Source organism: Erythranthe guttata, chromosome 12, assembly GCF_056151865.1.
Source record: "Erythranthe guttata isolate IM_541 chromosome 12, IM_541, whole genome shotgun sequence".
Taxonomy (NCBI): Eukaryota; Viridiplantae; Streptophyta; class Magnoliopsida; order Lamiales; family Phrymaceae; genus Erythranthe; species Erythranthe guttata.
Window position 1 is genome coordinate 18,304,316 of NC_142544.1, and position 12,975 is coordinate 18,317,290.

Sequence of the window (12,975 nt, forward strand, 5' to 3'; positions counted from 1 at the left end):
GACACTCTAAGAATGGTTGTGTAAAAATATTCACTTTTGAGGGATGGAAAGAAGATAAGTTTTTTCATAATTTGATCTTTCCTCGGGAGGTGGTCGTAATTTACCCTTTTCTTTTTCTCTTAGAATCATCGTTCATTTTTACGCATCAATCAAATTTTCAGTCCACAAGTGAATCTATTGAAGAAGAACACTCACATGTCAAGATCAAGCTCGAAAACAGAAAAAACACATAAACTAAAATGCAGTAAATGCAACACCAGATAAATAATCTTTTCGTCTCTCAAAACGACAACAAGTAATATTTACGAATTCTCGAAAAAGTAATATATATCTTTCACAAAAGGCACCGTCGATCCACGAATCCTATGCAAATAGAACGACTTCACCACGTTGGCCTGCCGATACAAACAAAAGATGCAGATTCGATTACGACATGTTTTAAAAACAACAAATAAGAGAACAATAAACGGTAAGAGAATTTATTTAATTACATTGTTCATAGCAATCTGTAGCAAACTGGAGGAGTGCTTCCATTTCTTCAGCCATCATCGCAACCCTCTCTGCCTCTTTGACTGCTTCAGCTGCCACAAACGATTTGTTCTCAGCTTCTGCGATTTTGTAAGCGGCAGCAGTAGCTGCTTCCTCCACTGTATCTCCCAGATATCCTATGCTCTGGCCTTGTCTCGGCCACGTTTCTTTCTGTCTCACAGGTGGGACTTTTGTCACTAAAGCGTCGTCACCTTTCATTTTGTAGCAATTTTCAACCTGTAATTAATTGGATTTCAAGATTTAGATTAGTAATTTTTTTTGTCTTAGGAAAAAAAACGAACTCAAAAAATATTCACCTTTTCAAGTTTGTCTTGTTCCACGAGCCTCCTTAATCTAGAACTCAGCACTCTCTTGAATTTTTGCGGCACCTCGTACCGTTGCTGCATGCAGTACATCCGAGCGATATAATCGGAGGGATATTATGAATTTTAAATATATATAACTAATGATGGCATGAAAGACAAACCTCGATGTAAGTAGCAATTGCACCAGAATGTGATCCATTTGGCTCTTTAAGAGTAGACAACGCCTCATATATCATTGCATTGTACCTGAGAACAAAGCAATTATTTCATGTCCTAAACAAAAATAAAGATTTATAAAGGTATGAGCAACAACAACAAAACCTCAATCAAACAAATCTGTTATTGTCAATTAAGCTGTGTCATAATCTAATTTGCAACCGAAACTTATATTCCACATCCCCTTTGGACATTCATCGAGCCCAAAAATGGAAAGATAAGAGTAAATACTAAAATGCCCTTAAGTACGCTCAATGAGGCAGACAAAATCCATGAAAGAAAACTATCTTTGAATCTAACCTCACAAAGAATTCGCACTAATTTATTTGCCCAAATAGATTGTATTGGTTTGGAATAATCATAAATAAAACGGAAGGGAGAAAATAATTTACAAAAACGGGATTTGGATTGATTCTCAAATCCAATTGCATCTAATGGTTTACGTTATGGAAGAAAGACATATATATGTGATATTAGATATTGACTAGTTATATATATTTAGTTCAATTCCATACATGATCTACACAAGACTTCTCGCAATTAAAAAATCAGATTAAGCCGTTCGTGATATGGGCTCCAATTTTAGAATTTATGTCGGGCCGGCAAGTTCATTCAAATGTTGATGAAGTTTCTCCTGTTAGACAAAATATCGAATATGGTTTCAATCGACATATACGTAAGTCGTAACACCTAGCAATTGACATCTAAGCATCTAGACCCCTTACAAATTTCACTAGATTAATAAGGTTTCTCGAGATTAAGCAAATATCAGCGTATTCACTAGATGACCAGGGTTGCTAGCATAATAATTATTGCCAAAAAAAAAAAAAGATAATACCAGTACACTAAATATAAACATGGGATAATAACTGACTTGGCAGCGTTGTTTCCTTCAGGTAAGGGTTTCGAAGGATCTAGCATAACTACATCAGTAGTTACCACATCCTGCGAAGATGGAACGACGGCAGTAGAGGGCTGAGCGACAGCTGGCAGTGGGGTAGCAGGTGCATCAACAGGATTGGCCTTCGGTTTTGTTATCTTCGTTTTATCTCTAGGCCCTTGTCCATTTGCTACACTCAAATTCCGCCATTTATCCTGCATAACCAAAACAATAACACAGTCACGAATTGTACGGTTTCTGGTTTAATCGGACATGTTTGTATTTGTTTTTGACCAATTTATATTAGTAACCAGAGACCTAGTAAGTAAGCTTGTGTAAAGAGTATGATTACTGATGTGCACATAGTGAGGCAACCACACATCTTTGTCTACAAGCAGTAACATCGAAATAATATGATTATGGATGTGCACATAGTGACGCAACCACACATCTTTATCTACGAGCAGTAGCATCGAAATAATAAAACATGATAACATGAATTTTTGTCAATTTTTTTTTTACAGACTTGGAAACTTCATTAAAGTTTTTCAGGGGAGTTCTTGAGAGATTAGGGAAACCCTAGAAATATATGCTCGGGTTAATCAATGTCGACCGTACGAGCAAATTTATTGCAAGATCAACTATCGACTCCACGTGTTAACGTCAGGATCAACTATTAAATCCACGTGTTAACCTCGGGATCAACTATCAAATCCAAGTTAATTACAATAATGTCCGATTAATTTATCCATCCAATTAAGCTCAGGATATGCAGGAACCAACAACATATGAACTGGGAAAAAACACAACATTAACTTCATCCTAATCGAAATAATAAAACATGACGACGTGAATTTTATTACAGACTTGGAAACTAATCAATGTGGACCGTACGAGCAAATTTATTGCAAGATCAAGTATCGAATCCACGTGTTAACATCGGGATCAACTATCAAATCCAAGTTAATTACAATGATGTCCGATTAATTTATCCAACCAATTAAGCAACAGGATAAGCAGGAACCAACAACACATGAACTGGGGAAAAACACAACAGTAACTTTATCCTAATTATACGATTACGAGCCGCTGAACACCATCTACAATTCTGCTAATGAATGCACAAATGCAAATAAATTAACAAAAGTAAAACAAAAAAAAAACACATTAAAAGAAGAAAAAAGAAAAAAAACCTATAAATCCTGCACAAACCTTGAGATCAATGTTGGAGCGAGCAAAGAGGAGTTGGTTGAACACAGGATCTCTCTGAATAAGCTTCCACTTTCCGACGCCGTGTTTCGCCACACCGGCTCGAAGCGCCTCTTCCTCTTCCGCCGTCCACTTCTGCTTAGGATTTCCCATCTCTTCACGGCAAACCTCGCCGCCGCCGCCGCCGCTTCTCAAATTCTTCCCGGTGTCTGTTCCGACGAATCAATTCGAAGTTTTCCGCGTGAAAGGGTTTGTGTGATTGCGGCGGCAATGCTGATAAGGGCTCCTCCTCACCAGCTGGGTAATTGGTATTTAGGCAGAAGAAAATTTAATTATGGACAAATTATGAAACAAATAATCGAATTAAATAAATTTTAAATTACTTACCTTTAATATCGGTCAATTGCCCTAAACGCACAATTTAAATCTTCATTACATGCCTTGTACGATTGAAATTTTCAAATACTTCTTTTGACTTTTTTTTCTATGAATCTTTGTCAAATTAATTAGTGCAAAGTCAGTATTTATGTAGTAAGCAAATGTACGCTTATAATTATGTATTCTCGTGAATTATTTCATCGAGTGTAACATCTCATACCACTTGCGATGGATTTTGTAGATGCTACACTCGGTGATGTTAGATGAGCTTTTTACACAGCTAAGATCGACTCGCGCCAATTCCGAAATTTTTGAAAAGTGCATATATATGTACACTTTATTTTTTCGAAAATCCGTTGGCAACTACTCCCTCCGTTTTTCTTATACTTGACTGTTTAGATTTTTTTTTTTTTTTGCACAAAATTAAGAATTCCACTAATTAGCCTTTAATTTGATACAACTATCCGAAAACCCAAAAACCGCCTCGACCGTTTATTTCTCTCGCGAATCTTAATAAACAAATCGCCGCACCCTTTGGCAATGGTGGGCTTCATTCAGCCCACTATAGAATTCAAATATTTTCTATCAATTTATAGCCATGTGTATTTAGCCCATTCATATATTTTAATTTGAGTAAAAAGCAGTTTGCCCTCTAAATTAAGGGCCGATTTACACTTTACCCCTCAAATAAAAAAAAAATTGCACGTTTTTACATGAACTCATTAATTCGTTGCACGGTACCCCCTAAACTCAATTTTCCGGCAATTTTAACCGAAATGTTAAAACATGTGCTTTGTACGTGAGATTTTGAGGGGTAAATTCGTCCCTTCACTTGCATCTTTAATATTAAATACAAATAAATATTAAAAAAAAAGACAAAAAAGAAAATAATGGAAAAACGCTATCATCCAACAGACCACATCACCCACCTTTCTTCCCCAAAACTCACGAAACCATCACCCACCTTCATTCCCAAAACCCAATCCATGTCTGCACCAAAAAAATCTCAAACAATAATTTAAAAAAATTCCAAAATCTTACGACGACCACCACTCCTCCTTCTTTCAAGGATATAGCTTCGTCGGCGAGCCAGGTAACATTCTGTGGCGAAAAAATAACAACACCATCCATCTCCGATAATTGGTGCACTACATCTCCTCGGCGGCCCATATTCAGTTCAAATAAAATGTCTTCAAATCCTATTTTGCTCATAGATCAATAGAAGATGGGGATGAGGTTAGGATCTTTGACGTCGGAGGAGCAGAGGCGGAGATGGTGATTTCTTAAAACGAAAAATTGATTTTTCAAAAGGATTAAAATATTTTGGATCTCTCTCCATTAAAAACAATTGCACGTTTTTACCTGAACTCGTTAATTCGTTGCACGGTGCGCCCTAAACTCAATCTTCCGGCAATTTTGACCGAAATGTTAAAACATGTGCTTTGCACGTGAAATTTTGAGGGGTAAATTCGTCCCTTCACTTGCATCTTTAATATTACATACAAATAAATATTAAAAAAAAAAAAAAAAAAAAAGACAAAAAAGGAAATACATGAAAAAAAGCTGTCATCCAAGAGACCACATCACCCACCTTTCTTCCCCAAAACTCATTAGACCATCACCCACCTTCCTACCCAAAAGCCAATCCATGTCTGCACCAAAAAAATCTCAAACAATAATTTAAAAAAATTCCAAAATCTTCCGACGACCACCACTCCTCCTCCTTTCAAGGATATAGCTTCGTCGGCGAGCTAGGTAACATTCTGTGGCGAAAAAATAACAGCACCATCCATCTGCGATAATTGGTGCACTACATCTCCTCGGCGGCCCATATTCAGTTCAAATAAAATGTCTTCAAATCCTATTTTGCTCATAGATCAATAGAAGATGGGGATGAGGTTAGGATCTTTGACGTCGGAGGAGCAGAGGCGGAGATGGTGATTTCTTAAAACGAAAAATTGATTTTTCAAAAGGATTAAAATATTTTGGATCTCTCTCCATTAAAAACAATTGCATGTTTTTACCTGAACTCGTTAATTCGTTGCACGGTGCCCCCTAAACTCAATCTTCCGGCAATTTTGACCGAAATGTTAAAACATGTGCTTTGCACGTGAAATTTTGAGGGGTAAATTCGTCCCTTCACTTGCATCGATCTTTAATATTAAATACAAATAAATATTTAAAAAAAAAAAAAAAAAAGACAAAAAAGGAAATACATGAAAAAAACCGTCATCCTAGAGACCACATCACCCACCTTTCTTCCCCAAAACTCATTAGACCATCACCCACCTTCCTACCCAAAAGCCAATCCATGTCTGCACCAAAAAAATCTCAAACAATAATTTAAAAAAATTCCAAAATCTTCCGACGACCACCACTCCTCCTCCTTTCAAGGATATAGCTTCGTCGGCGAGCCAGGTAACATTCTGTGGCGAAAAAATAACAGCACCATCCATCTGCGATAATTGGTGCACTACATCTCCTCGGCGGCCCATATTCAGTTCAAATAAAATGTCTTCAAATCCTATTTTGCTCATAGATCAATAGAAGATGGGGATGAGGTTAGGATCTTTGACGTCGGAGGAGCAGAGGCGGAGATGGTGATTTCTTAAAACGAAAAATTGATTTTTCAAAAGGATTAAAATATTTTGGATCTCTCTCCATTAAAAACAATTGCACGTTTTTACCTGAACTCGTTAATTCGTTGCACGGTGCGCCCTAAACTCAATCTTCCGGCAATTTTGACCGAAATGTTAAAACATGTGCTTTGCACGTGAAATTTTGAGGGGTAAATTCGTCCCTTCACTTGCATCTTTAATATTACATACAAATAAATATTAAAAAAAAAAAAAAAAGACAAAAAAGGAAATACATGAAAAAAAGCTGTCATCCAAGAGACCACATCACCCACCTTTCTTCCCCAAAACTCATTAGACCATCACCCACCTTCCTACCCAAAAGCCAATCCATGTCTGCACCAAAAAAATCTCAAACAATAATTTAAAAAAATTCCAAAATCTTCCGACGACCACCACTCCTCCTCCTTTCAAGGATATAGCTTCGTCGGCGAGCTAGGTAACATTCTGTGGCGAAAAAATAACAGCACCATCCATCTGCGATAATTGGTGCACTACATCTCCTCGGCGGCCCATATTCAGTTCAAATAAAATGTCTTCAAATCCTATTTTGCTCATAGATCAATAGAAGATGGGGATGAGGTTAGGATCTTTGACGTCGGAGGAGCAGAGGCGGAGATGGTGATTTCTTAAAACGAAAAATTGATTTTTCAAAAGGATTAAAATATTTTGGATCTCTCTCCATTAAAAACAATTGCACGTTTCTACCTGAACTCGTTAATTCGTTGCACGGTGCCCCCTAAACTCAATCTTCCGGCAATTTTGACCGAAATGTTAAAACATGTGCTTTGCACGTGAAATTTTGAGGGGTAAATTCGTCCCTTCACTTGCATCTTTAATATTAAATACAAATAAATATTAGAAAAAAAAAAGACAAAAAAGGAAATACATGAAAAAAGCTGTCATCCAAGAGACCACATCACCCACCTTTCTTCCCCAAAACTCATTAGACCATCACCCACCTTCCTACCCAAAACCCAATCCATGTATGCACCAAAAAAATCTCAAACAATAATTTAAAAAAATTCCAAAATCTTCCGACGACCACCACTCATCCTCCTTTCAAGGATATAGCTTCGTCGGCGAGCCAGGTAACATTCTCTGTCGAAAAAATAACAGCACCATCCATCTCCGATAATTGGTACAGTACATCTCCTCAGCGGCCCATATTCAGTTCAAATAAAATGTATTCAAATCCTATTTTGCTCATAGATCAATAGAAGATGAGGATGAGGTTAGGATCTTTGACGTCGGAGGAGCAGAGGCGGAGACGGTGATTTCTTAAAACGAAAAATTGATTTTTCAAAAGTACTAAAATATTTTGGACCTCTCTCCATTAAAAAAAATTGCACGACCTGAACTCGTTAATTCGTTGCACGGTGCCCCCTAAACTGGGCAATTTTGACCGGAATGTTAAAACATGTGCTTTGCACGTGAAATTTTGAGGGGTAAATTTGTCGCTTCACTTGCATCTTTAATATTAAATACAAATAAATATTAAAAAAAAGAAAAAAAAAAGACAAAAAAGGAAATACATGAAAAAAGCTGTATCCAACAGACCACATCACCCACCTTTCTTCCCCCAAAACTCACGAGACCATCACCCACATTCCTACCCAAAACCCAATCCATGTCTGCACCAAAAAAATCTCATACAATAATTTAAAAAAATTCCAAAATCTTCCGACGACCAATAATTTTTGTTAGGCCCTCCAACAAAAACAGCAAATCACACCCGTCCACGTGGCACGTGGGGGGGGGGGGGGGGATGAACGTTGAATCTCATCAAAACTTCACCTCCCCCCCTATCCTATCAGCATTTGCCCACACAGAAAATATAAAAGAGCTGAAAACCCCATAGCCAAAAAGCACCAATCATCAAACCCTCAGGTTCGTGCAGTTTCTTCTTCCCTGCATTCCCTCTTAACAAATATTCTAGTAAAAACACACACACACACTGAAACAGCTACTGCGTGCAGAAGTAAAAAAAAAATATATTAAAAATGGAGGGTTTAGCAGCGAGAAATTTGGCAGCAATGGCGGTCTCTGTTTACCCGACGATGAGTTCTTCGAGGAGCGGGAAAAAACACACACTAAAATACGCACACAGTTGTTCCACATCGCCTGCTTTTCCCGTACGGTGCGCGAGTGTTGGGAGCGAGAGCTGTTTGGCTTTGCCGGTGAAGGAAGATTTCGCCGATGAGGAGGATTACGTGAAGGCCGGTGGCTCCGAGCTTTCGTTTGTTCAAATGCAGCAGAACAAAGACATGGACCACCAATCAAAGCTTTCGGATAAGGTCACATTTTCAATTATGATTTTGTTTTTGCTTTTAATTTCCTGTTTTTTTTTTTTTTTTTAACAGACATGTTTTGGGGATTTTGTTCCTTGGGTTGGCTAGGGTTCGTCTCATGCATATACCTGATAAACTAGTGCCATCAGTTAGTTGATTACCGCTACAAATTACCGAATTCATCTTCGATTTTTGAATAGACAGCAATTAATTATCAATGTTTAGCATTTCCGGAATTATTTAAAATAAAAAACAGCGTGGGTAATTGGAGTTTTCTAGGACTGTGATCGCATTGCCAGTTATATGATTATAAAATAGACGTAATTAAATTACCGTAAACATCGAACAATGTTTGAATTGAAGGATCAATATTGTTTGGCTTTTCCCTCGTAGTTTCTTCTCTTCCGGATAACAGAATTCAGGGTTCTAACTAGAATAAGATTTATTTAATCGTATAGAGAATTTGGTCCATGTACTACTCAATTAAGCAGCACTATAATTGATAACGACATCATAAGGGTTTTGGTTCTTCGTACAGTTTCGATATTGAAGTTAGCGACCGAGAGTAGAGACACACATAAAGTGGCCCTCGACTTCTAAAAGCATGCACTAGGCATTGATGAGATGATATTCTATGGATTATTCAGTAATGTACTAAGATTTCGTCCTGTCTAGGCTTGTATGCAGAAAACCTTTTTATCAATATTGAATTATGACGTAAATAATTATTTTGCCAAGTTTTAGTTATGTTCGACCTAAATATTTCCTTATGATTCCATCAATTATTGATCAATCTCACTTACTATCTTTATCGGCATATTTTTGCTGTCATGATTGCAGTTGCCAAGAATAGTCGTTGGAGATAATGTACTAGATCTGGTGGTAATCGGTTGCGGACCTGCTGGGCTAGCGCTCGCTGCTGAGTCAGCTAAGCTAGGTTTGAGTGTTGGACTTATTGGCCCTGATCTCCCTTTCACAAATAACTACGGGGTGTGGGAGGATGAATTTAGAGGTGCGCTTCGTCTTGATCTGATTCCTATTATTTGGCTTTCCTATATCAATCGATTTGACGCATATAAAATTGTGAAAAACGAAAAGTTGACTTAGGTAAGAATTTTGTGCATCCAATGGTTCCTGCTTGTGGGAAATAGAAGTTTCTTGATAAGCCAACTTTGCGATTTCTAAAAAGTTCTCCAATATCAATTTCTTTCCTTTTTTCTACATTAGTAGATTGATTTCCATGTGATAGTGAGAGCAATCATTTAATTGTGTAATTTAAATTTAAATGTATCACACTTCTGTTAAAAGAGCATAAATTCGGCTATGTCGATCTTTTAAATAGAATATACAAATAAAAATAGCATAGCGTTCATTTTGCACCCTTTTCTTCTACATTAAATGAGCTTCTTTGCCAACTTTTCAGATCTAGGGCTTGAACGTTGCATTGAGCATGTTTGGCGGGATACCATTGTATATCTAGATGACAATGACCCTATTTCTGTTGGCCGCGCATATGGACGCGTTAGTCGCCATTTGCTCCACGAAGAGTTACTGAAAAGGTAAAAAAAGTTAACCACAACTATGTGTTTGTTTTTACAAGATGGATCACAGTTAGTAGTTCTGTAACTCATATTAATTTTCCTAGGTGTGTCGAGTCAGGTGTATCGTATCTTAGCACGAAAGTGGAACGGATAACTGAAGCTTCAAGCGGCCACAGACTTGTCGAATGTGAAGGCAATATCGTGATTCCCTGCAGGTGTGCTAATTAGTTCTATCTTTAATCACTCTTTTACTTTGTAATGAAATTAATTTTCTCATTATGCATCTGAACTAAAATTACAGGCTTGCCACAGTAGCATCCGGTGCAGCCTCAGGGAAACTTCTAGAGTATGAGGTTGGGGGTCCAAGGGTTTCTGTTCAGACAGCCTATGGTATTGAGGTTGAGGTATGAACGTAAATAAATGTCAAGAATATCAAAGCTTTGTTGCATTTAGTGCTCCTTTTCGGAAATATATATATATATCTGTTGTTGGTTTTTCATGATTCAAATTATTGGAAGCTTGGTGCTATTGATCTCTTGCTAGAAGTTTTAGATATACCGTTTCTAATTGCAGGTGGAAAATAATCCGTATGACCCCAGCCTGATGGTTTTCATGGACTACAGAGATTTCATGGGAGATAAAGTTGAATGTCTAGAAGCGCAGTATCCGACATTTCTTTATGCAATGCCCATGTCCCCGACAAAAGTTTTCTTTGAGGTTTGATCAAACTTTATTACACAGAATCATGTTCCGCAGAAACATTATTACTTATCTTTTAAAATAACACGAGTTGCTTAGCAGGAAACGTGTTTAGCATCGAAAGATGCCATGCCTTTTGAACTACTGAAAAATAAACTCATGTCAAGACTAGAGACAATGGGTGTCCGCATCGTAAGAACCTACGAAGAGGTACACTTAAAAATGCTCTCTCTTTATTTTGTCTAGAAATCTTAATTTGGAACCATACTTCTGAATATTGCTCGATAATTACGTGAAACTTCGTGCAGGAGTGGTCTTATATTCCTGTTGGTGGTTCTTTGCCAAACACTGAGCAGAAGAACCTCGCCTTTGGTGCTGCTGCTAGCATGGTCCATCCAGCCACAGGTAATATTATAATGAAAGACACCTTGATATCCATTGCTTACTATAATTTTTCAAATGCTTCATAGGTTTAATTTTTATAACAAAATTTAATATGAAATAATTACATAAAACTGTCATGAAACAGGATACTCGGTTGTTAGATCACTATCAGAGGCCCCAAAATACGCGTCTACTATTGCTAATATTTTGAAACAAGGCCATGCTAGAAACATGCTAGCCAGCTCGGGGATTTCAGAGAATATCTCAATGCAAGGTACATTATCGACCTCGCATATATTTATCCATTGATTCCCTATCTTCATATATTGTTTTCTCTATAGCTATTGAAATTTCATATTGTTTTCTCTATAGCTATTGAAATTTCAGACTATCACATATTAATTACACTTTGCCCAAGATACTTGGATACGTTGCAAATCGTAAAAAATAAAATTGGAGTATCAAATTCCTAGATTGTTTAGGGAAAACTGCACTTAAATCATTGTTTCTGTTTATTAAAGGGTTTATAAGAAAGATATTTATGCAGTAATATTCTTATCTGTCCTGTTAAATTAAGTTATGTCTTTGTTCAGCCTGGAATGCTCTTTGGCCCCTCGAGAGGAAAAGACAACGAGCATTTTTCCTCTTCGGATTAGCTCTCATCGTACAACTGGATACTGAAGGCATAAGGACATTCTTCCACTCGTTCTTCCGTTTGCCAAAATGGTACTATATACAACGTCCCATTTTTTATCACTCTAAATCATATTAGCTTCAAGATTTCAGCGAAGTTAAGATTTTATTACGAAGAAAGCTCGTTTCTTATAAACAACTATGTTAAATAATTCCAACAGGATGTCTCAAGGGTTCCTCGGCTCGACTCTATCGTCAGGTGATCTACTATTGTTTGCCTTGTATATGTTTGTTATAGCGCCAAATGACATGAGAAAGTGCCTCATCAACCATCTCATATCTGATCCAACGGGCGCAATTATGGTAAAGAGTTATCTTACGATATAGAAAGAGAAGAGAAAAAATAAATAAATAAATAAAAGTCGAAAATTTCCACATGTCCTTTCAGATTGCATTAATTGTTCATGTATGTAAATAACTTTTGTATGTACAGATACTGTGTGAAATTAAATCTTCTATATATGTTGCAAATGGCTGATTATTAAGGAACATTTAAAAATATCCTCTTAATTATATTTTCCACCTGAGGGTAGGTGGTTTCCATGTTCCCTGGATTCATGAAGTTAAATTTGATTGATTAGTGTAATCCTAGTTGGTTTACATGGCCATTCTTTAAGGCTACTAGACAATTGTAAATTACTAGTTACAATGTTTGAATGAATTCATTTACAATAAAATTCAAATTTATAACTACTATGTTTTATTATTGCGAATATGCCATGGAATCGGAACTCATATTATATGATTTTTTATTTTTTTTTTATTTTATTAAAAAGAACATGTTCATAAACTTTTCCTCAGATACGTGTTCTAACTTCTATCCATAGAATGTTTCAATAAAAAAAAGAAGTTTTGGCCCCCTAAATAATTGCTCTAACGTGTAACATTAGCTCTGATACCACTTGTAGCGGTACAAGTTAGTCCTAAAACTACGGACCCTAAGCGTCCACGGCATTCGATTGTTGGTCGTTCATACCCGGACCTCCCCACATGGACAATTGATGACAAACCCATACAAACATATTATTATAAATTTAAATTCAAATTTTATGATATATATACATATTATTAAGAGTGTAATTCATTTATAAGTATCCTTTGTTTTGGGCTTTAAATTTTAGCCAAATACAGAAACGAATTAATGAGCCTACTGAGTCGGTCTAATCAGACATATCAATCTGAAAATAATCTACC

The 12,975-nt window shown here is 36.8% G+C and overlaps 2 protein-coding genes across 3 annotated transcripts; one reads left to right on the forward strand and one right to left on the reverse strand.

Annotated features, from left to right (window-relative positions):
- Positions 1-154: 154 nt before the first annotated feature.
- Positions 155-3,524, reverse strand: LOC105968131 (Homeodomain-like/winged-helix DNA-binding family protein). The gene is made up of 6 exons (XM_012992752.2): positions 3,163-3,524; positions 1,945-2,165; positions 1,016-1,100; positions 846-929; positions 492-765; positions 155-395 (listed from the first exon to the last, which is right to left on the reverse strand). Exons 1-6 carry the CDS (start codon positions 3,310-3,312, stop codon positions 364-366), a joined length of 846 nt encoding a protein of 281 aa, XP_012848206.1. The 5' UTR covers positions 3,313-3,524; the 3' UTR covers positions 155-363.
- Positions 3,525-7,726: 4,202 nt separating this feature from the next.
- Positions 7,727-12,252, forward strand: LUT2 (Lycopene beta/epsilon cyclase protein). 2 transcript variants are annotated; one of them, XM_088826705.1, is made up of 12 exons: positions 7,735-8,063; positions 8,153-8,470; positions 9,305-9,476; positions 9,888-10,023; positions 10,110-10,220; positions 10,307-10,409; positions 10,579-10,722; positions 10,807-10,914; positions 11,013-11,109; positions 11,234-11,362; positions 11,682-11,814; positions 11,943-12,252. In XM_088826705.1, exons 2-12 carry the CDS (start codon positions 8,177-8,179, stop codon positions 12,106-12,108), a joined length of 1,593 nt encoding a protein of 530 aa, XP_088682831.1. In that variant the 5' UTR covers positions 7,735-8,063; positions 8,153-8,176; the 3' UTR covers positions 12,109-12,252. The 2 variants fall into 2 exon arrangements, with proteins under 2 accessions (XP_012848159.2, XP_088682831.1); XM_012992705.2 differs by having other exon boundaries at positions 7,727-8,470.
- The last annotated feature ends 723 nt before the right edge of the window (positions 12,253-12,975 follow it).